Genomic DNA, 23127 nt, shown 5'->3' on the forward strand with positions numbered 1-23127 from the left:
TATACTCATTTACGACGTGAATTTTATATTCTAATTTAGTTCAAGATAAATCTCAGCCGCGCCGGTATCAAAAGAAACATCATAGGTCACAATCCTGAGTTTTCTTTTCAGCGTAGGAAGTTTCGACACTTCAAGACATCAAGTGATCTCAATTTACATTGTTATTAGCAGTCCAGAGATAGGGCTTCATCTTTAACATTCACACTATTAACACTTAACACCTTCAGTCTTTGTGCTTATAAAATTTCTTAAGGTTTTCGAAGTATAATCCAGACCCACGCATCTTCAATTTTACCAAACATACTGTTTGTATTGTATAAGGAGTATTATGCTGCAAGGATATAACTTTGAATTGAAGTCAACGGTTTCTTGATTTTCTTTTTCATCGCTTTTTTGATCATTTAGAATGTATATTCCAACTTTCCTGACGAGAAACGTTTTTTTCTTTCCTTTGATAACTGTTTAAATGATGTGAATAAGATAGCTCTTGGATAACAGGGATCATTTTAACTCAATTTTATAAGCATAATAAAGAGTCGGAAATCCATACCGCAGAAAAAGCTTTCAAGAGTCACCTAATTTTGTGTACTTACTGTCAAAATATCTTTTTTCACGATCCGGTGTCCAACAAAAATTTCTTCTAATTTCTTGCGAGTCTTAGCTTTTTCATTTTTTTTCAATAAAAGCATTGTATGATTTCTTCGCGATCGCCTATTATTATACATACATTTTAATTTCCCGATTTACAACGCTCCCGCTCAGTGAATGCAAGGTAGATTTATTTGAAAACTTCAAAAATCGTGATGTTTACAAACTGCTTGACAATGTTTTAGCTTATATTTTGAGAAGTAACTAAAATGTGTTTCTTAATAAAAAATATAATAATGGATTATTTTTACATGACACATTATTACTTTTTTCTAGCGGTAAGTTCTCCCTTGTAACTTGCGATGTTTTCTTTTTGTCAAAACTGACACCTTATTTGGATTAAGCCCATTAAGAGCTGACATTTTCTCTCAAAGAGTCCGTTCCTGTAATCTTAACGTTTTCGTGCGAAGTAATTAGATTTCGGCACCTGGTGCTATTAAACCGATTAACAAGGTGATAAAGTGGTGGTGCCTATATGAGATCCTTTCGTCATAAAACAGCCGTAGTTTCCGTGCATTGTTACGGAAGTTAAAATTCGTCGAACGATAAAAGATACAACGGCGTATATATATAAGGGTAAATTCTGTTAGAATAGCTGACCAGTCGCAAGAGAAGAGATCAAAGATCCCGCTCAGCACCGAACTTATTGAGGTGTGTATCTTTTACAATAATCTTCTTTGTTTGAACTTTCTTTCCTCTTGTGCTTAGTTATTATTTACGGACGACAAGAGGAAACAGTATCTTGAGTTCGGCAGTATCTTTTTCTAACCCAATACAATCGTTATAGTCTCGAATTAACAGTGATAGTTGTCGATTTTCTAGAGACGTTTTCGTATTGGATTAATGGCATTGCATTTCATCACCATAATGCGTGACTCAGGAAAAGCACCCCCTTCTCGATCTCCATTGCTGCGTCGCGTGAACATTGTTTACCGAGCACCAGTAAAACACATCAAATTGGACAAATATGGCCATGGGTAAAAGGCCCATAGCCGCTTTTAAGGACAAATTAATAACTGTGAGTTGTTTTTAATACTGAGTTTTGTTCAGTAAAGAAGCTTACCAAGAAGACGCCTTCTACAGTACATATCTAGACTCTTGTGATCAAGAGAGCAACATCCACTTTCAAAATTCTTGCGTGCTGGCGGATTCAGAGCATACAACTTCATTCTCGTGTTTAATAAGCACAACTTTAGTTGCAACCTTTTAAAAAGCAAGTGTCTATTTGTTTACACAAAAAGTGAGGTATTATTACAAACAGACTATTGTCATATTTCATGTCAACTTCAACACTTCTGTATTGCACGTGCAGAATTTGTCTTGTCTCGTCTTGTCTTGTATGTTGCCAGTTAAATTAAGTCACGATTGCATTGGCGTAAATTAAAATGGAAACGTTTTTACTCGATTTTTATCCTTGGAAGCAAATTTAAATTTTTTTCCTTTCTTATTTTGTCCTTGTTTTGGCAACGTTAACTATTTCAAACTAAAGGAATTATTTTTTTGTTTCTTTCGTACGTGCGTTACAACTTTTTATGGCTCTGCATTGTTACGTTCTTCAGGTCAAATGGGAAGGGCTTAGATGGTTGATTTACGTAGAGTATTTGTTTTCAAGAAGGAAACAACATTTTTTATTTTACAAACATGTTTCAGCGACATTCCTATGTCATCTTCAGTTACAAATGTTCGACGGTTGTGCATTTGAATTTTCACTGTGCGCGCGATTACGTTGTAGAATTACGCCATAAAATTTGCGTTAACAATTTAAATATTTGAATACACTGGAAACAAAGAATAGCATATATATACATACATATATGTTTTTGCTGTTGATGTTTTCTTTTTGCATTGTTCCTTTTTTTGCTCTTGTGTTTGTGATTCTCTTTCAACTACTGTTGCTATTCTTTGTTTCTGGTGTATCCCAATATTTAAATTGTTAACGTAAATTTCATGGCGTAATTCTACAACGTAATCGCGCACACAGTGAAAATTCAAATGTACAACCGTAGAACATTTGCAACTGAAGATGACATAGGAATGTCGAATTATGTTTTATACAATAAAAATGTTGTTTCCGTTTTGAAAATTGTTGTTTCTCTGCTGTTTTTACGACCGTTTGGAAGTATTTGTTTTCTTTGTAAGCAGGAAGATGAAGTTAGTGCCTTCTTTGATGTGCATACTCATTCATTTACCTTCGCTCCTATGCAGTGGTAAGTTTTACAAAGTAGCCAAATTATTTTTTGTTGCAGTTTGTAATAGTCAATGTGTTTGCACGAGAAATTGATTTTAACAGGCTTTATTTAAGCCAGTGTCGCCGTGTTGGTACATGTCCTTGCGTAAGATACTTAACTCCTACCAGAATGCGCCTATAGCCAGTCTCTCTCTTTGCTAATTCTGAGTGAACCCTCTTGTTTGTTTACTGATCCCTTGCTTTCATCTTTTAACTTGTCCATCTTAAAATGTATACAGCTTTACTTCAGAAATCAACGGCAGCAACGTCGGTTAGCCCGCACTTTGTTTCATATTCTGAAGGTTGTTTCGCCTTCGATAACTCACATTTCTTCTTTATTATTAATTTTAGGTGAAAACCTTTCCAGCAATGACACGGTGAGTTTGATAACTAGAAAACGAAACAACAAACTGTTTTAAAGTCCGTCGAAATCCATTCGATAAGTTGAATATAGCTGTTAGGCGGGGCATGTCTGGAGAAAAGAGATTTTTAAAAATAGTTATTAATCTGTTGAATATCGAATGATACTAAGCTAATTACGATATCAAGAAAAATAATACAGTTCACCTCTATTAAGCGTACAGTAGCGAAGTTCTCGTGAGTTGTTACTTTGTTTTTGACATATAAATAGGATATACGCTGTACTTCTGATAAACGGGCAATACAGCAGATGTTAACGTTCCCCAGCACTGACAAAAATTGTGTTCCCATGTCATTATTAGTACTGAAAATCACGGCCACACTGTGTATTTATTTCTCCTTAAGATCCTTAGTGATATTACCTGAGTTTGACTCCTTTACTGCATTTTGCACTGTATTACTAAACAGCTACCATTTTGTGTTGCACGTGGGAATGGAGAATTGAAAGAAACTTATTGACTTCTATAGCAGGACTGAAAGAGCGTTTCTTTTTGACAACCAATACAAGTATCAGGTCTACGATAATCAGCCAAATTATTTTACAACAACTTAAGGATATTAAAAATAGTAATAAAAAAATGCACCAGGAAAATGGAATATGTATTTTCGTTATCCTCCGAATGGTACGTGGCACTCGCGTTAAGTTATCGGATAGCGTGTGGCTGCCAAAATTTTCCATACGGAAGTAAGGGAAAATCTTATCACTACCCCATTGAGAGATTTAATCTATCGGACAGATCAAATTGAGTGTTCTCAAGAGACTATGCCATAGTCTCTTGGCGCTATGCTAAAACTGAAAATATATCCGTTTTTAGATCGATGTAAGAGGAATCACAATTGGTACGCCTGGTTCATTGCACTCCTCTCTTCCACTGTTTTATCTAAGGTGGTTCGTAATCCGCATCATCTAAATCTCCCCTAGGCTCAGTTGCCCCCTTTTTAACTCGCAGAAATTGTTTTCTTTGCACAAACCGATATTTTGGTATTCCTCTAAGTTGAGGTACATCGCCGAAAATGCACAGTTATTAAATATGTATCGTGACTCGTATCGCACATCGAGAAGAGTGGGGATATATTGTTATGTCTAATCTTGTGCTCAGCCATCAGCTATGCATGTATTTACTGATATTTTACAATTATTCCACGAACGCCCGTGGATATGAGATGATAGATAGCCGACAAGGAGCGTAGCGCCAAGCTGGCTATAGTCGTCACATATCCAACAAGCGCGAGTGGAATAATTGTTTCATTAAAAACGGCCCCAAAATATAGAAAAAAAAAATACAAACGTCCCAAAAGTGACACGTACGCTTACCATGTTATTAGAGCAGGAGATAATGGCTCATATATCATGATGGCTAAACCAATGAAATCTCTTGAATTGTATTATCCAATGATTCAGTTTTTAATAAAGCATATTATACATCGTTTTAAATGTCTTGTATTTTTAGAGTTCCGTAACGCTTCCTTCCTTACCGATTCTTTTGTAGCCACTTCATCATCTGATGACAAGCGAGGAAATCAAAAGGCTTTTCGGAGTGGAGCATCTGTCCAATGGTATGATTGCAATTTTATCTTTATACTTCAGTTGACACTTCTTGTTGAAAGGAAAAGTTACAAAAACTACAAAGATATCAAATCTGATGCGAGAAGCAATTTGAGACATTCTTTTCGGTATTGTGCCTTTTTTCTTCTGACGTTTGAAAGACACAAGCAAGTAAAAACCAAGATAATAGATAGATTTAGACAAACTTAAAACCGGAGCTCCCGGGTCGGGTTGTTCAAAGCCCGAAAATTTTGATTTGAGTTTTGTTACTTTGCGGGGAGGTTTTCTGTTTATAATATATACTTGTATGAATTAGCTGTAGTATGGCCCCCATGTTGTTTGACGTCGTGGTCGTCGTCGTTGGGCGCACGCACCCGCGATCCATGCCGCTAGCCATGTTGACCATGAGAAAAGAGTTGCATGGTTTTCTATTTCTATGCATACACGTGGTTCTGTTTCTATAGTTATGGTGTCACGATGTTTCGGCGAACTCATGACGCCATTATCAGGTCTTATCTCTTAAAAAATTCGCTCTCATTTATTCATTCCTTGATAATGGCGTCATGAGGTAGCTGAAATGTCGGAACTTGATATCATTAGTTTTTACTTGCTTGCGTATTTCAAAAGCATTTTTAATTATGATATATATTTTTTAAAAAATCACATTTACTTTTAGTCAATGCCAAACATCCAATTTCTAAGAAATTTGATCAACCGTTAAACGATCAAGTAGTGTGATAAAAAGAAAGGATAATAATTAGTTTTCTCCAAGAGAGGATGAAGGGTAAAAGAATTATTCATCCACAAAGGTCTTATTTCCTAACATAACCCCTGTCAGGTTATTTTAGACATGGTACCCAGTTCTTCCGCCAATAATGCTACCACACGCGGGCGTTGATGCTTTCGTGGAGGATGAAATTGCTTGTAAAGCAGCTTGATCTGTCCAGTTGAGAAAACTTGCCTCGCAGGATTTGTTATTTCTATGTTCTTGAATAACCATAATTAAGACATGGAAAACATGTACCGTGTTTCTATCGAGTTATAGAAACACGAGTGGAAGTTTGGGAGAACGAGAAATGCTGTGGGAACACGAGCCGCAGGCGAGTGTTTTCACAGCTTTTTCGAGTTCTCCCAAACTTTCACGAGTGTTTCTATGACTCGATTAAAATACAGAGAACATGTTTTCTATTTCTTTTAGAAAACACCGCGACGAAAAAAAGAAAAACAGCTTGTTTACTTTGATCATCAAAATGTAAATTATCTTTGCTCGCGTCAGCATTACGTCAAAAGCTCGTGCTAGTTCTGTGTTTCCATCGAGTTATGGAAACACGATTTTTAACCAATCAGCGCGCGTATTTCCTTAGGACTGTTTTTTTAAATACTTTTAATCCTCTACCTTAGTGCGGCCTTTTATATTGTGCAAAGATTAACAGGTAAATCTTGGTCTAAGCTTTACTGCTTGTCTGTTTATTTGTCTTTTAGTTCCTGAATACGATGTCACATTACCGTTTAAGGCGGATGAAGGAGGCAGTTTTCTCACATATTCGCTGGATCACCGATCGAAACGAGATCTGGCTGAGGACGATAACGATAATGCAACATATCATTACATCATGGACGTCTCGGGAGAACAGCTGCACCTTCAGGTTAAACGTCACACCAATTTCATGGCTCCTGATCTGCAGCTAGAAACGCACGATGAAGAAGGCCGACGAATTACAAAACCGGTTTCTCGAAAGTCATTCGTAACTGGAAAAGTGGCTTCGGACTCTGATTCTATGGTGGCGTTGAGTGTTGCCGACGGATTGGTAAGATCGAGTTTAAAACTTTCAATAACGTACTTCACATAAAAAAAAAAAATAATAATAATAATAATAATAGTAATAATAATAAAATCATAATTCTAATTAACGATTAAATTATGAGCTCGAGGCTGCTACAAGTCTGTTTTATCGTGTTTTATCGTGTTTAAATAAAGGTTGTCTGTCTGTCTGTCCTTTAGTAGAATTGTAGCTGAAATTGAGTTCACATTATCGTTTCCAATAATTTCTCTACAAAGAATTACTTCACACTTTTAGAACAAAAGCGTGGACTGATTCGCTATTTGAAATTTGCAGTTGTATACGCGCGCGCATTTTTTTTTCAACATTTCGAATTCTTGGCGTCAAGAAACTGTAAAATGTCTTCTTCCAGCTTTCTCAGGAATATAATTATCCAATTTTTTCTAAATATTCCGCGAAAATTTCGGTAAATCGTGAAAACATTACCATTTAACTTTGCTACCCAAATAATTAGTAATACCAGAAAGTTGGATCACGTGACTCCAGTCCTAAAAGAGTTACGCTGGCTGCCAGTTAAATCACAACTGTATTATCGTGATGCTGTGCTGGCTTTTAAATGAATGACTGGACAAGCTCCCGCTTACCTTTCGTCGCTCTTTTTAAAGCGAGCGGAGTTAAGTGGCCGTGAGACTCGAAACCCGCAACTTTTAAACGTTCCTCTTTGTAAAACCTCTACAGGACAAAGGACTTTGTACTATCGAACAGTGTCATTATGGAATAGTTTAGAAAGAAATCTTAAGCTAACCGAATCTCTGAATGTTTTTAAACGAAGATTACGAGGTAAACTCTTACGTGAATTGTTATCTTTATAATACAATATGTCACATAATTCTACCTTATTTTATATCATTTTTATAATTCCTTGGTACGTTGGCTTATTTCATTTTAATTCTAATGTAACTTATTCGGTAGTATTAGTTCTGAAAAGCCCCCATGGGGAGTGCTAATAAAATTTGTATTGTATTAACTTGGTAGGCGACCTCCAGTCACTGCACATAAACGGCTGGTAGTGTAGGATAGCTCAGCCAATCAATTTGCAGCATCTGAATAAGTATATTAGTATAATTCTAAAACTTAGCCAAAGAGACGGCACCCTACATGTAACCGGCACGTAAAAAATGTGCAGTAGAACGGGTACAACCTAAAACTATGTTCTGATTGACAAAAGAAAATTGGAGGCCGACGAAACCATTGACTGATAATTGGTGGAGGTGATATTAGCACCATTTTTTGTGCCAAGAGAGGTCGGAAAATTCGAGATAATTATTGAGTTTTGGAAGTCAAGCACCAATGAAACAACTAAAACGTTATTCGAGAAACGGTTGAACGTAGAAGATGTCAGATTCAGTATTGAAAATAACTGGAATTGAATCCGAGTTTTTTTTTTTCATAAATTGGATTGCTAATAGTTGGCCACTGAAATAGGCCAACACATTTAAATTTTAAAAGTGAAAGTGAAGAATGATCATCGCAGTAAATTTTCCAATTTAAGCAATTGGAAAGAAGAAGCCTGAAAAAATAAGGGCTTCGTTGAAGCCCTGATTTTTTCAGGCTTCTTCTCTCCAATTGCTTAAATTGGAAAATTTACTGCGATGATCATTCTTCACTTTCATCTACAACCGCAGTTCATATATGAATTATTTCATATAAACTTCACAACATTTAAATTTTGCTATCATGTTTTAGTAATTTTTCTTCAAACTAAGACGTAGATGGGAAAGAAATTAAATGTATGTTGTTTAGAGTTTTTAATGAAATCCTGTTTAAGCTAACTTTAATTTGCACTTGCCGAACGTGACTCCCACGCCATGATTGGCCGGTGTCACATTTGTGACACGTTTGGCCGGTGTCACGTTAATCTTCGTTTCTATTATTTGACAGACTGGGATAGTGAGACGTTCACGTAATACTTTCTTAATCCACCCTCTGCCCGCACGTCTTGCTCGGCACGTGAAAGGAAAAGAAGAGGCAAGGCCTCACTTGGTTTACAGGAGATCATCGCAGGAGGGAATCGACTGTCACACTAAACCAGGTAAGGGGACGCGTACATGAACAGACTCGTAGCTTTAAATACAGTCCAATTTAACACATCCAAGCCAAGAAAACCTCCAAGATTAGAATGTTCGAACCTTCAAAGGAAAGTATCTCTCAATCATGAAGTAATAATTCACCTATAACCAGTTCGTACGAAGGCATAAAATAATGTTTTTAGAAGCGCTGCTAGCGTATGCATGATGGCTATATGTGAAGGAACATGATTTAAATTAACAGCTGACTAAAACCACAAAATGACATAATCTTAAAATGCGTAGAAGCTCTATGCTGACCACTGCGGAGTGAGTATTGGTCTTTTTCAGCTTTTAGCAAACTTTACTAAAATGTTATACGGATAGACCTTTCGCCGGGTTTCTTAACTATTTCCCCCTGTTAACTATGGTCAAACAGTACCGATGAATTGAATGTTTGGATTACCCTAGAATAGACATGGAAGCATGTCAACAAGAAAAACTAAAGTAGAAGTACTCCAAGTCTCTTAATTTTCCAAAAACCGGGAAACGCCCTGGCAGGATGCAACCCTCAAGCTCGACGTCGAGTTTTACCTCCATTTTCATTCATACCTCGTTTGTTTCCTTTTTTTCTTACCCAATGTAATTGTGCAAAATTGCCTCAGCGAAGAGAGATGATTCAGCGACAAAACGCCAGTTACAGGAAGATAGCAACGATATTGGGATAACCCACAAGTACCTGGAAGTGGCACTACTTGCAGATGAACAAACCGTGGCCTTCCATGGAAACCTGATCGAGGACTTCTTACTGCTGATAGGCAGCATTGTGAGTATAAAAACCCTGTACATGTTATGGACAGTACGTAAATGATGTAAACATTGGAAGCTAACAATGAAATACACTGCAGAAACCCTTCTATCGAGGGAGAGGTGGGAATTATAAAATCATGTATAAATTGCATTCCATTTCGAAGTGTTAAAGATTTAGAGAAGACAGGAAAGGCAAGGTAACTGAGAGCAATTTAAATAGGATTGATGAAATGTTCTGATTACTGCTAGAAGCATAAGGCTAGCAACCTTACGTCATAGAAACTTGTATGCCACAGAAACCGAAACCGGTATAGCAGATGCGGATCAGAGTGGGAGAGAAATAAGCAGTATTATTTTGTTTCTAAATAATACTGTTTATAATAAGTACCGGCTTCCAACTCTTTCAATTTTATTTGCAGACAAACGGAATTTACCAAGACTCAACGATCGGAAACATAAAGATTAATTTCGTGGTCACTCGCCTTGTTCTTATCAAAAATACAGAGGTAATGCTTATATTTTGAACAGCTTCTAAATAACAGCAAAGTAACAGTTACTTAAAGGCTGTGGTCAAATATTAGGGATTTCTAACTATTTTAGATTGCTATCCATTTGCTCTATTTGTAAATAAATTCTATGCAAATTATCGTTTACATAAAGATTGTTCTGGGCCCCCTTTTCGTGCACAAAATATTGTGGTTTAATTCAAAAGCCGGGGATAGGAATTTCGGTGATGAATTTTTTGACAAGAACCCACCAGACTCCAGAAGGACATCTTGTTTACTCCAGGCACCCAGTAAAGCAAACACCAAATACATTGCTCGCAGCTCCGGCTTTCTATGTGGGCTATGGAACCCTCCTGGCGGGATTCCCATATAGAAAGGACGGGGGTGCTTGTCGTATCTTTTAGGAGTTGAAAAAGCGACTTTGGTACGTTCCTGTTAGGGTGTTCAGCTTCACAAATTTCACAGCGGAAACTTTTGCGGTCCCTTTTACGGTATTGAGCAGAAAGATTTGACAGAAGATCTTGTGTTATTTAAGAATTGGTATACCTCTTAGGGGTGAAAAAAATTCAAACCACGCCCACAAAACTGGATCTAAGTACCTTTTAGGAGTTCCTTTCAACTTACGACGAGCACCCCGTACTTTTTTTATACGGAGTCTTCCCCTGGTCCATGGAGATGCTTGTGATTGGTTTGTTTGTATCTAAGTTTAACCTTGCCAGCATTGACGGCGTGATTCACTTTTTTCTTGTCACAGCTTGGTATTGATCCATCTGATCAAAATATTCCTCATAAGGCTGTACTTGGTAAAGTAGGTGAATGGGCTCGGAATAACAACGTAAATGATCAATCAGATCCACTGCAATTCGACATAGCTGTTCTTATTCGCAGGTAAGTAACAAATTTCCAATCATGGATAGTTAACAATTATTTGACGAGTACGAGTTGGATATGAGTTCGCTATAACCATCTCATATCCAACAAGCGCGAGTGGAATGATTGTTTTACTAAAATAAGAGAAAAAAAATGCCCCTCAAAATACATTCACGCTTACCATATTTGTAGAGCATGGTGAAATGGCTCAAACACCATGATCGCTAAGCCTATGAAAACTCTTGAATTACATTATCCAATGATCCAGCTTTTAATAATTATATTCAGTCCTATAGTGTAAAATGTTCAAATCATTTTTTGGGGAATTTATGAAATTATCGAAAGAATGCAAAACTAAACCTGATGATTGTAACCAAAAACAAAAACAAAAACAATGTTTACATTTTGTGAACTCGAATGTGATATCAATCTAATGTGTTATTATTACTTTCATTTTTATCTTCTCAGCGGAAAAACTGGAGGTAAATTGGAACGTATAACTCATCTTTATATTTTTAATTTTTGCTGAATTATTTGTGAACTCTTTACCACGTTTAGAACATGAAGGTAACTAATGTATAATTAAGTCTAACCCAGTGCCGACTACTTTCTACTTTTGAGTCTATTCTAACTATCTGCTGTTGAGTAAGCAGTAGGTATCTTAATAGTGAAGCAATTTGCGCGCGCTCATTGGCTAATTTTCAATGAAAATAAGCGGGCAGACACATGAATTAATAATTTATACGATGCGTCAACGAGCGAGAGCAGACAATGGGTTTCACCGTGCTGCTTTTTAATTATAAGCACTTAAAGCGACAATCAAGGTTGTTTTGGCAAGTCATACTGTTGCTATGGTAACTTATTATGTCACAAAAATGATACCAACGCGGTCACCAATAATTGTGTAGTTTTATGATACTACGACTGTTGCATCAATAGATAACGAGGGGTTTTTATGATCCATCAAAATGTAAGTCTTGGAAAGTGCTGGAAACTGTCTTGAGCCACCTTAAGAAACAGCAACTTCGTTCCCAGGATCTCTTGTCTGCCCTGGGAACGAGGTTAAAGAAACAAGAGCAGTCAGGAGACCCTCTTCTTATGAAAGCCCGCCAGATGTAAGAGCGATGTTAATGGGAGGTTATTCTCGTGAAGGAAGATGCTGTTTCGTTCGAAATTTAAGCAATAGAGCACTTTTTCCGTGTTTACATCGCCTCATCTAAGGTTCGGAGAATTCGAGACAGCTACGCAAACCCTCGACTACGTCTCGGGTTTGCATAACTTTCTAGAATTCTCAAAGCCCCCCGAAGGTTTAGATGAGGCAATGTAAGCACGGAAAAAGTGCTCTGTTGCTTTTATAAAATAATTTTAACCATTTAACCGTGTTTACATACTTTCATCTAAACACACCTATCGACCACTGAGAGCGCGCGTAGTGGCTCAGTTATTTCATAAACATGGATGTTGATGCTAGTCCTTTCTATTTCCCTTACAGCCTTAGCACGGTTTGGTGGAATTTGTTACTACAACGATGTAGCAAGCGTGGTGAAAGACAACGGTCTGCAGACTGCTTATGTCATCGCACACGAATCAGCGCACAAGTAAGTAAAAAAAAAACAAAATGTGTGGCGATGAGCTACTCAGTAAACTTGCATAGAACATACACCTTTTTTGTCCAATAGCCAGGCTTGGCTTAACAATTGTGTGTAAATATTAATTATGATAAGCCCCCGATTATTTTATATTTATCGATCTTTTTACACTATTTTTTTTTTTTTTTTTCACGGCATTCTTGAACACGCTGAGCATGTATATTATCCAGTTGCTATTAGATTTACCAATTGACCATTTCACAGTTGTCTGCTCGGTGATCTGGCCTTTGAATAGCAACCAGGCTGGAGTTGACCTTGTTTTAACCCTTTAAATACCAAACTTTCGCCAAAAAATACCGTTTTTAAGCGTTTAGTCAGGTTTTTTAGCTGCCATGACGCTAAATAAGCCTAAGTTTTGCTAAAAAAAGCTTTTTCTTACTAAAAGGAGAGATTTTTCGAGGATTAGGTAAAAAATTGAGCAAAACTTCAAGTCCGGGAATGCGCATAAGCCAAAATTTGGACTTTTTTTGCCATTAACCGTTCTCAATTTCGTTTGTTGGCCTTTTCCTTTCTGTTTTTCTCGGCCCTTTTACACTGGCTACCTTTTGCATTGTATGTTCTTTCTGGCTGCAGTGAAAAGTTGGATGTTAATTACGGGCGAAGTCTAGAAATGGACCTTGATCAATCATAGGCGTTGTGGACCATTTTACCACCGTTTTTGCACCAAAACTGATAACGTCTTTCGATTTGCGACGTCGGAATATCGTCGATATCTAAACCTGACCATTGTGCGGAAAGGGCTAGCCTAGCGCTACTATCTGCTTATCAAGAAATTCTGATGACATTTAAATTGATGACGTCACAAGTGGCACAAAGAGCACGACCATTAATTACGTATATATATGCGTAGTCGGTAGTCAAAGGGTTAATACAGACCTCATTGCTTTTGCCATGTAAATGCACCTAGTTAGCATTAGAACAACTTGATTTACTCAACAAAAGCGGTGAGGTCTGTGTCAAAACAAGGTCAACTCCAGCCTCGCTGCCATTTAAAGGCCAGGGGCCCGTTTCTCGAAGGCCCCGAAAAGTTTTCGCACCCGAAAAGCCATAGCGAAATCTCAAACCTTTCGACTAGTGAGCTTTTTCATTCATATGTTCTTAGGAACAGAGGTTCTCTTCAGACAAGAAGTTTCAAGCGTATACACCTCTCTGTCTTTAAATACCGATTGACTAAAAAATGGCTTTTCGGGCCCGAAAAGTTTCCGGGGCTTTCAAGAAACGGGCCCCTGGGGTCTGTTTCTCGAAGGTCCCGAAAAGTTTTCGCACCCGCAATGCCATAGCAAAATCTCGAACCTTATGATTACAAAGCTGTTTTATTCACACATTCTAGATATGAACAGAGATTCCCTTCACACTGAAGAAGTTTCAGGTGTATACACTTTTCCGTTTTTAAATACAGATGAACTAAAAATGGCTTTACGGGACCGAAAAGTTTCCGGGGCTTTCGAGAACCGGGCCCTAGGTCAGCGAGCAGACAACTGTAAAATGGTCTATTATCTCTCATGTCTTTAACACTTTAACTAGCCTTGTTATGTCGTTAACTCGTGACACCCCCATGCTCGTATATACTTCAAGTTATCCTTTAGGGCGGAGCTTCCGCAATGCAGTCCATTCGGAAGTAAGCCACCGATATAAAATCTATTGACTTCACCCTACTCAGTGTTGGCAACCGGCAAATCCTGATGTGCACCAGTTTTGAATTGTCTTATTAAGAATGAACATTGGCGAAAAAAATACATTGGGAATAAGGAAGTGTTCAAAAACATTAATTTCCAGGATTGTAGATAAAATGTGGTTGTGCGGCGCTTTGCAAAATGCCAAACTAATGAATTCATGGAAATCGCGAGAGTTTGTTGAATAAAAGACCGATAGCCCGCGGAATGTATATATGTTGCCAGCTACTGCGCTTCAAGATATTGAATACATTTATATATATAAATAACCGTAACAATCCATGCAATGCTAACATCGATGTGAAAATTGTTTGTCTTCTCACAGCCTCGGGGTGGGTCATGATTCTGAAGGTAACGTGTGCCCCAATCATAAAAATATCATGTCAACGGTGTTTCAAGGAGGACCTGGGTCTGTGGAATGGTCTTCGTGTAGCATGACGAAGATTCAGGACTTCCTAGTGTAAGTTTTTTTTTTCGCGATAGTGCGGACAATGAACGTTTTTTTGTTTTGTTTTTTTCTTTTTGGTTTTTTTTTTTAATTTGGACTTCCCCGTGTCCAGCTGTGGAGGCGTGACGGCCTCATGGCTCGTGCGCTTGCCTCCCGATCGAAAAGTCCAGGTTCGAAAACCTGGCCATCCCACTGACCATACCACTGGCCATCTCATTGGCCGAGGGCATTGCGTTGTGCTCTTGGGAAAGCCACTTAACTCACACAGTGAGCATATAAATAAGTACCGGCGAATTTAATGCGGGGGTAACCCTGTGATGGACTGGCATCCTATTCAGGGGGAGTACAACTACTCCTAGTCGCTTCATGCTACTGAAACCGGAGATAAGCGCCAGCTTGATGGGCCACTTAACTCGTATGCAGACTTAACGTTTGCCTCCCTCTAACAGAGAGCAATAATGAGTTTACAATTCCCCTCAGCGTGACCAGAATCATTTCAAGATCTGCCAATACTGAGTTATCCATTTAACTTTATTTTTTTTTTCCCATTTCAGGAGCAGCAATTCTGTTTGTTTGGATGATGTTCCTTCCTCAACCCGCCCAACACCCCAAAGCTCACTCCAATCCATGCTGCCAGGTCAACTAGTCGACGCGGATAAGCAGTGCGAAATCCAAAATGGGGTTGGATCCAGAAGATGCCCTCAAAGAGAGGTACAAGTGGAAGTAAACCGGATCTTACCAATGATATAGCTTTTGGAAAGGAGAAATAACCTGATACAACTATGATTTAGCTATAAAAAATTGCAAAAACACTTTTCTTAAAAACATCTAAGAATTTTTTAAGCGGTTAAAAAATACACGACGTTTCGACGTTCTCGGACGTCATTATCAAGTAAAAAAAACAGTATGAATATTCTGTAAATACAAGAAGAAAAAAAAACAACAGTTCATCAATAAGAAAGGTAAGATAAAAATATGCTACAAGCTAAAAAAAGAGTTAAGCACTGATGAAGTCATTCTGAGTGTTAAGGCTAGGCCTCAGTTTTTTGATGAAAAGCGTTTGGTAAAGGAAGCAGTACATAATAATAATAATAATAATAATAATAATAATAATAATAATAGTAACTTTATTTAACTCTCAAATTTCCCGTGGCACTTCTTGAGAACACGAAATTGGCCCTCATTAAGAAGATTTTTGTTACCGTGAACTTCTGAAAGGTGTTTACCGATAGCCGAATACTTTTGTTCGGCAATGCGTTGATGAAGGTGTCGGGCTACGATGAGATTAAAAAAGTATACATCAAGTCTATCAGACAAAATTGAAAATGGTGTTAAAGCTTCAAAGAAAAAATGAGGAGAAGACAATTTATTTTAGCTGAATTTCACTTCTTTTAGATTTGTTGAAAAATGTTTTAATCACATTGCTTCAGGGTTTTGCATGATCTTTCAAACGCCTTGCCTGAACCCTGAAAATCCTTAACCCTGAGAATATTACTTTAAATGAAAAGTGGATCTTGTAATGAAAGGAGAGGAAAAAAAGGTCTTTTGTTGCTGAATTTCACTTCTTTTAGATTCGTTTAAGGTGGCCGAACACAGTTTTTGCGCGCGCTTTTGCTGATGCAATTCAGCGCGGGCACAAGGACTGCAAGAAACAAACATGCCGTCAATAGAGCGATCATTTTATTTACTCAACACCCGCAGTATCTGTGCTATTTTTCTCTATATTTGAACGCAGTGTATTGATGGCTTTAGTCTTTTATTACAAAGATATATTAGAAAAGGTAACGATGCAAAGAACCCAGCAATTCTCAGCTTTTTCTTTGTTACCGAAAGAACCCAGTTAAATGCAGCACATGCGCAGTTGCTCGAAAAATTGAGACCGATTGCTTTTGCAGAAACTTGCCGATTTCTAACGATCCAGTCATTGGAATTTCAAGAAATTTGGCAAAAAAATAGTTCAGAAACTACGTGAATGATCTATCACAAAAAAATCTGAATTTTGACATAGGGAATTTTAAATAATTCAGAACATGCAGTGAAAACGATTTACAGCGAATTACGAAAATCGTCTATGTCAAAATTTTATTAGAACAGTGTTGACAGAAGGGATTTAACGTCAATTCGTAGTGGGCAAATGATGAAAAAAATCTAACGATTGGGTTTTTTTTTTAAATAAACAAAAACCATTTTTTAAGCCTTGTTTTTAACCAGCCCCATTGCCATGGCAACAGCACACACCATAGCCAAAATGCGAGAATAAACCCTTCTGAGGTTGACCTTGACTCTTGCAAAAAACGGGCGCCAAAGCATAAATAGTTTAAAAGTAATGGTGAATTAGGCATAGGCACTTGAAAACTGTGTTCGGCCACCTTACAAACTTCTCTTTCTATCACATCGTGTTGGGTCCCAAGTTTTGTAATGTCTTGCCTGAACCTTATAAACTCTTAAACCCTGAAATGTCACTTTACAAGGAAAATTCCATGGGAAGTCTTTGCAATTTATCAGCATCTCTCACATATTTTACATCGTTTCATTATATTTTTCCACTAAATTTACTTGTTCTTCTTTTTTTACATTTCAGGTTGAATGCGGCTCTCTTTACTGCACAGAAGATGGCTACTTGTGTCATTCTCGCTCGTTCAGACCTCTTGATGGGACGGCGTGTGGATTTCGTAGTGTAGGTCTATGCTTGTTGTCAATAGTTGTGTTAGCTCCTTGTTTGGGCTAAGAAAAAGTTTGCCAGCAAAAAGACGTTTTTTGCACCTTATTTTTATAAGAAGTCTTTTTTTGCGTTACTGAAGCTGAACGCGTTCCTAAGTTTTTAAAACAATTGATTCCAATATTCTTATATTGAAGAAAGGTGCCGAGTTGAAATCAGGTTGAACAGAATGAACAGGAATATGTGTTAATGTCTGCCTCAACCTCGTTCAGGTGCTATAGTTCGAACACCTTTTTTGCCGTTGTCGATAAGATTCCAGGCAACGCTGCTCGCGTCACGCAATGCATTTTTCAGCTCGCGCTTAAAAAAAAAAAAAGAAAAATTTCCTTTGACGTTGATGTTGTGGTAAAAAACAAACCGAAATGTGGTTTAGCGTGGTCTGTACTCTTATCGACAAAGACTGATGCGTCATCACGGTGGTCAAAATTTGTTGTGGACTCACGAGACGCAGCCGAGTGAGTCTTGACCACTGCGATGACGCGTATCGTTGTCGATAAGAGTACAGACCACACTAAACCACATTCGATTTGCTAAGTGGTGGAATGCGGAAAACGTCCAACGACCCGAACATAGACTATGCTTTTCACATGGAAGAAAGACTAAGCCCGAAATGACTCTGGTAACCTCGCTATGTGATCCTTTAAAGATAGACTTTTTCAGCCGTTGATGTTTTTACTTTGCTTTAAATGCATTAACATTGTCGAAGTAGTCTGCGGATCCCGCACTCGGGGATCCACAGCTACTTTAACAATGTTATGACGAAATTGATGATCAATAATAGGACAGACGCATCAAAAACTGACGTCAATTAGTTAACTAATTGAGATTCCGCAAGTACTTTCTTACTTTTATTTTGAAGTGGTGCATTAAGGGCCACTGTGTAGACAACGGTTCACCAATGACCAATGGAGGTTGGAGCGAGTGGTCTGATTACACAGCTTGTACTCGATCATGCGAGGGGGGAGTTCGTTACCGAGAAAGAACATGCACTAACCCACCGTAAGTAATTCGATTCTAGCGTCATCTTATTTTTTTAAATCTTGAAAAATTTTACGACAATATTATGATGGATGCGGGTGTTGGCTATAAGCAATTATTAAAACCTGGATCGCTAGATGATGCAATTCGAGTGGTTTCACCGGCTTGGCCATCAAGGGTTATATAGACAATTGGCCTCCATTTTGCGCGAGAATATGCTAGAATATTTGTCCGCGGACATTATCTGTTCCAAGAAGCAGACGAATAGATGATGTCCAAGGACAAATATCCGAGCATATTTTCTCGCCAAATGGAGGTTATAGTGTTCACCATCCTTCAAACATTTTTCACAACACGCGCAGTTTAGAAAAATAGGGAATATCACTCGCACATCTCCCAGATTTAGCTGGGGTATATTCAGTCACGTAACTCGCTTAGACCAATTGCGCAAAAATAGTTGATGGTATGAGATGGTAGACAGCCAACGAGGCGAGTTGGCTAAATTCATCTTATATCCAACAAGCGCGAGTGGAATAATTGTTTTATTAAAAACGCCCCCTAAATATGGAAAACAAAACTAATTAAAAAAAATAAAAACGCCCTAAAAAACCACCCGCACGCTTACCATGATATATTCGTAAAGCATGTATAATGGCTCTAATAATCCATCAAATATTTTCGCTCTCGCGCGATTGGTTTAAACGCGTCACGTGACTGAATATTCCCCAGCTAAAACTGGGGAATATCCAAGTGATATTCCCCAATTTTCAAAGCCGCGCGTGTTCCGAAAAATATTTGAAGGCCAGTAAATATAATAATCTCCATTTGGCGCTAAAATAAGCTCGGATATTTGTCCGTGGACATCTGTTCCTTAACGCCCACAGTTTTCCTCGAGCTACGCTCTCAGAAAACTGTTCGCTTCTCGAAACAGATAATGTCCAGGGACAAATATCTGAGCATATTTCCTCGCCAAATGGAGGCTATTGTTTATATAACCCATGATGGCCAAGCCAATGTAAGCTCTTCAATTGCATTATCTTAATGACACAGTCTTTAATAAGAGCCATTATACCATGCTCTACAAATCTGGTAGGCGTACGCGTGATTTTTCGGGGCGTTTTTATTCTTATTTTAGCTTAGTGTTCTATATTTTGGGGGCGTTTTTAATAAGACAATTATTGCGCTCGCGCTTGTTGGACATGAGATGATTATAGCCAACTCGCTAATATTCACCTCGTTGGCTATCTATCATCTCTTATTATCCAACTGTAGCGAATACTGTTCAACAGTACAAATATACGACGATATTGTATAGCAGAAAGCCTGTTTGGTGTATTTGTACAGTAGAAAACCTGTTTGCCGTACAGGTCGGTGTACGCACGCAAAACTGTCAGTCTCCCTCTTTCACAATCTCGTTCCCAGAGTCTTCGTTCTCCTTGACCAGCGGTCGGAAAACGAGAGCTCTGGGAACAACCATTTTGAAATAACCGAATTCTGGTAATTCTGTCCATCCTGTTTCACTGCGCAGTCTGCATCTATGACGCATGCCTAAAATGGTTGCTCCCAGAGCTCTCGTTTTCCGACCGCTGGTCAAGGGAACGAAGACTCTGGGAACGAGATTGCGCCTTTCATTGACAAATTTATTGACTAAAGCTGTGGGATAATAAATCTCTTATTAGATGTTTTGGTGTGGAGTATCGCTGTATATTTTTACTCGTTGTTTGTATTTTGACTCGCCCTACGGGCTCGTCAAAATAAGGCACAACTTGTAAAAATATACAGCGATACTGCACACCAAAACATCTAATAAGATAAATATATCCAACGCGCGCTCGTGGAATAATTGTTAAATAGGCAATATTCGTATTCGCAGTATTAGACTAGAAATAGCTTGCAACTTAGGCTAATGCGGGAAGTCTTTTGACATGCAAATGACATTAATCTCTTTTTGATGATATTCCCCGCATGAGCCTCCATTGCAAGCTAGTTCCAGTCCAATACCGAGAATGCAAATATGGCCTATTGAAAATTACAATGTTTATAAAAACTCAAGCCAATAGATTCTCAATACAAAACGGCATTAATTTTGCTGACGTCTCCATATCTGAGTCCAGACTCTATTGCGTCACACGATCACTAAGTTTAGTGTTACTTCGTTGTTCTTAAACTATCATTATCTCGCTTGAGTTTTGCATGTTGATGTTTGTTAAAATATCTTCTATATTTTTCTTATCAGACCACAAAATGGAGGAGACGAATGTCATGGGTCATCGAAAGCATACTGGGAAATATGTAACAGCGATGTAAGAGCAATGAACAATAAATACATTTTTGTTTGTTTGCACGCGTTCTTTATTGTATAAATGTTAGCATATCAGGTTTCTTGTGAAAATGTTAGCATATCAGGTTACATAAAATATTTGCATTTCCGTTTCTAAAATTAAGCCTTATTGGTTCTGGGATAGGAGCTAATCAGTAACAATTAGATCATGAGCTTGAGATTTCTGTGAGGTGATAGTTGATGAGGCCGAAGGCCGAATCTTCTATTACCTCATATAAATCTAGAGCTAATAATCTAATTGTTTCAGTAGAATTCTAACTGAAGTTTTCTTGAAATAACGGTTTCCAATTACTTGTTGACGTATTATATAGCTTTGCGCCTTAGAAAGATCGCTCGGATTGAATTGTCATTTGAAATTGTAGTTTGTAGTATCTTTTGCGCGCGCATCATTTTTTCCAATAATTGCAAGTTTTTCAAAGTCAAGAAACCTTTAATGTCCTTCTTTTAGTCTTCTCAGGAATTGAATCATCGATTTGCATAAAAAAAAGGTCGCCATTTCGTAGACGACCTCCAGCCACTGCACACTAATGGCTGATAGTGTGCGATCACTCAGCTAATCAGATTGCAGCATTTGCATGAGTGTTCAAGTAGAATTCTACTAATGATAGTTATGGTAACCTCCCCTTTCCCCTTACAATGTTTGTAAGGTCACGTGTCCATGTAGACCATGTGCTTGCAACTCACCCCGATCTGTCTAGGGTGATAAGAAGTGTTGTTAAACTTGGGTTGTCGTTTGACATTTCTAATAACACACTAAATTGATTTTAAATAAATTGAAAAATCGACATCCGCAAAACCAGTCAGGAATATTTTTTTATTGATCAGGAGTTTTTTTATTTACAAGTGCCATTTTGTTTTCGTTCCTTTTCAGGTGGAGTGTGATTGGTCTGAACCATCTTTTCGTGAGCAACAGTGCAAACAAATAAATTCCGGCTACACAGCTCACTCTCGGCCAAGTATGTTATAAATTAAGTTTCATTTGAGCTTGATGTGCATCACAAACTAGTTAATTAAACAGAAAAATTCCAGTCTGATTCAACTTATAATATGAAAAAGTCGATAATAACAATGCGTCTCTAGAAGGCCATCTCGTAGTCTCGGTATTTGGTATTTTTTTTTTCATAATGCGACAATGAGCACTTAATGACTGGCCCTAAGGGAAACAGTGAGTTTTGTTTCATTTGTGACAAGTGTTTTGTTATACCTCCCAACTCAAAAATAGCAAAAAAAAAAAAAAAACTGCGAAGAAATCGTTTGCTTGACGCCGGCCAGCTCACAAATTTGCCGCCGTTTCAAGGAGCACGACCTGATCACGTGCGAGTCGAAAGTTCAAGTTGTTATTTCCCTAGGGAGATAGTGAGCTTTGTTCGCCCTGGGGAGTTAGTGCGTTTTGACCCACCACACGTGACACGTTCTTATCCAATCGGAACACGTATTTGAGTTGGGAGGTATAACAAAATTATTTATTGCACATGACGTATTTGTTTCGATCCTAACTAAACCTCAAAAGATCTGTTGCGTTTGAAAGATTTTCACTTTACTCGGATTTTTGAGCTTTGGACAAGTAAAAAGAAAAAGACAAAGAAAACAAAAGAAACGTTACAAATCAAAGTTCTCGAATTGTTGACGCATATATCTCGTAATTCATGGGAATTCCATCTCGTGTATAGCCCGACCCATTCCATGTTTCAGTCTGGTCGTGTAGACTGAACGAGGGATTGATGAGGTTTAACGATACTTTAGCTGAGGATTCGTCACGATTTAACTATCAGCTGTCAAATAGTCCGTTTTAAACTTGTTACTGATACATATACTCTTCTTTTTTTTTTCTTTATAAAAATACATTTTATAAGAATATTGACGCTGAAATTTACGAATTTTTTTTGAGAACATTTTAAGAATAAACCCGAGGCTTAGATTAAAAGAATATAATTTTTTGTGTTGAAAATTTGTAAATACATTACAATTATATGCTTTTAACTGAACAGTTAAACTAGAACTCATATCAGGCTTTATTGCCTGCAGCCTGGCTCCAAAATTACTTCAACGGCACTAAAGTCGAACCGAGATGTCATACGCTAAGAATATTCAAAATAATATTTTCAGCCCCAAAATCGGCAGAAAATACGAACAATCAGCCTGGAACGATAAACAGTGCAATGTGACAATGCTATGTGACAACACTGCTCTTGGTTTTCTTGTCTTCTAGATGTAAATCCTTGTACATTGCTCTGTCGGCTTGGAAGTGTAGCTAAACCCCATGGAAACGTGATTGACGGAACTCGGTGCGGCTCAGAACGATATGACTATGATGTCTGCATACAGGGACAATGTCAGGTAATATCCCTTGATCTAAGCGGTCGGTAAATAACTATCATTAGTATATACCACACAAGTGAATAGTGCTTTTCGCCCGCCCTGATTGGTTAACTCGGAGGTGATTAG

General features: G+C 37.9%; 1 protein-coding gene across 2 annotated transcripts in view; it reads left to right on the forward strand.

Annotated features, from left to right (window-relative positions):
* Nucleotides 1-1227: 1227 nt before the first annotated feature.
* Nucleotides 1228-23127, forward strand: part of LOC110045858 (A disintegrin and metalloproteinase with thrombospondin motifs 1-like) — a 41857-nt gene continuing 19957 nt past the window's right edge. Inside the window, exons 1-18 of one of the 2 annotated variants that reach the window (XM_089293478.1) lie at nucleotides 1228-1299; nucleotides 2791-2855; nucleotides 3227-3252; nucleotides 4786-4852; nucleotides 6324-6649; nucleotides 8564-8714; nucleotides 9354-9514; nucleotides 9918-10004; nucleotides 10759-10892; nucleotides 11343-11356; nucleotides 12367-12472; nucleotides 14522-14656; nucleotides 15199-15355; nucleotides 17226-17321; nucleotides 18223-18362; nucleotides 20578-20644; nucleotides 21554-21638; nucleotides 22892-23019. In XM_089293478.1, the coding sequence (XP_089149604.1) occupies nucleotides 2795-2855; nucleotides 3227-3252; nucleotides 4786-4852; nucleotides 6324-6649; nucleotides 8564-8714; nucleotides 9354-9514; nucleotides 9918-10004; nucleotides 10759-10892; nucleotides 11343-11356; nucleotides 12367-12472; nucleotides 14522-14656; nucleotides 15199-15355; nucleotides 17226-17321; nucleotides 18223-18362; nucleotides 20578-20644; nucleotides 21554-21638; nucleotides 22892-23019 (1941 nt within the window). In that variant the 5' untranslated portion in view covers nucleotides 1228-1299; nucleotides 2791-2794. Of the gene's footprint in view, nucleotides 1300-2787; nucleotides 2856-3226; nucleotides 3253-4785; nucleotides 4853-6323; nucleotides 6650-8563; nucleotides 8715-9353; nucleotides 9515-9917; nucleotides 10005-10758; nucleotides 10893-11342; nucleotides 11357-12366; nucleotides 12473-14521; nucleotides 14657-15198; nucleotides 15356-17225; nucleotides 17322-18222; nucleotides 18363-20577; nucleotides 20645-21553; nucleotides 21639-22891; nucleotides 23020-23127 lie in introns of both variants that reach the window. The other variant, XM_089293479.1, reaches the window with a different exon arrangement.

The sequence above is a fragment of the Orbicella faveolata genome, unplaced genomic scaffold, assembly GCF_042242905.1.
Source record: "Orbicella faveolata isolate gen_17 unplaced genomic scaffold, um_ofav_v1 contig_25, whole genome shotgun sequence".
Lineage (NCBI taxonomy): Eukaryota > Metazoa > Cnidaria > Anthozoa > Scleractinia > Merulinidae > Orbicella > Orbicella faveolata.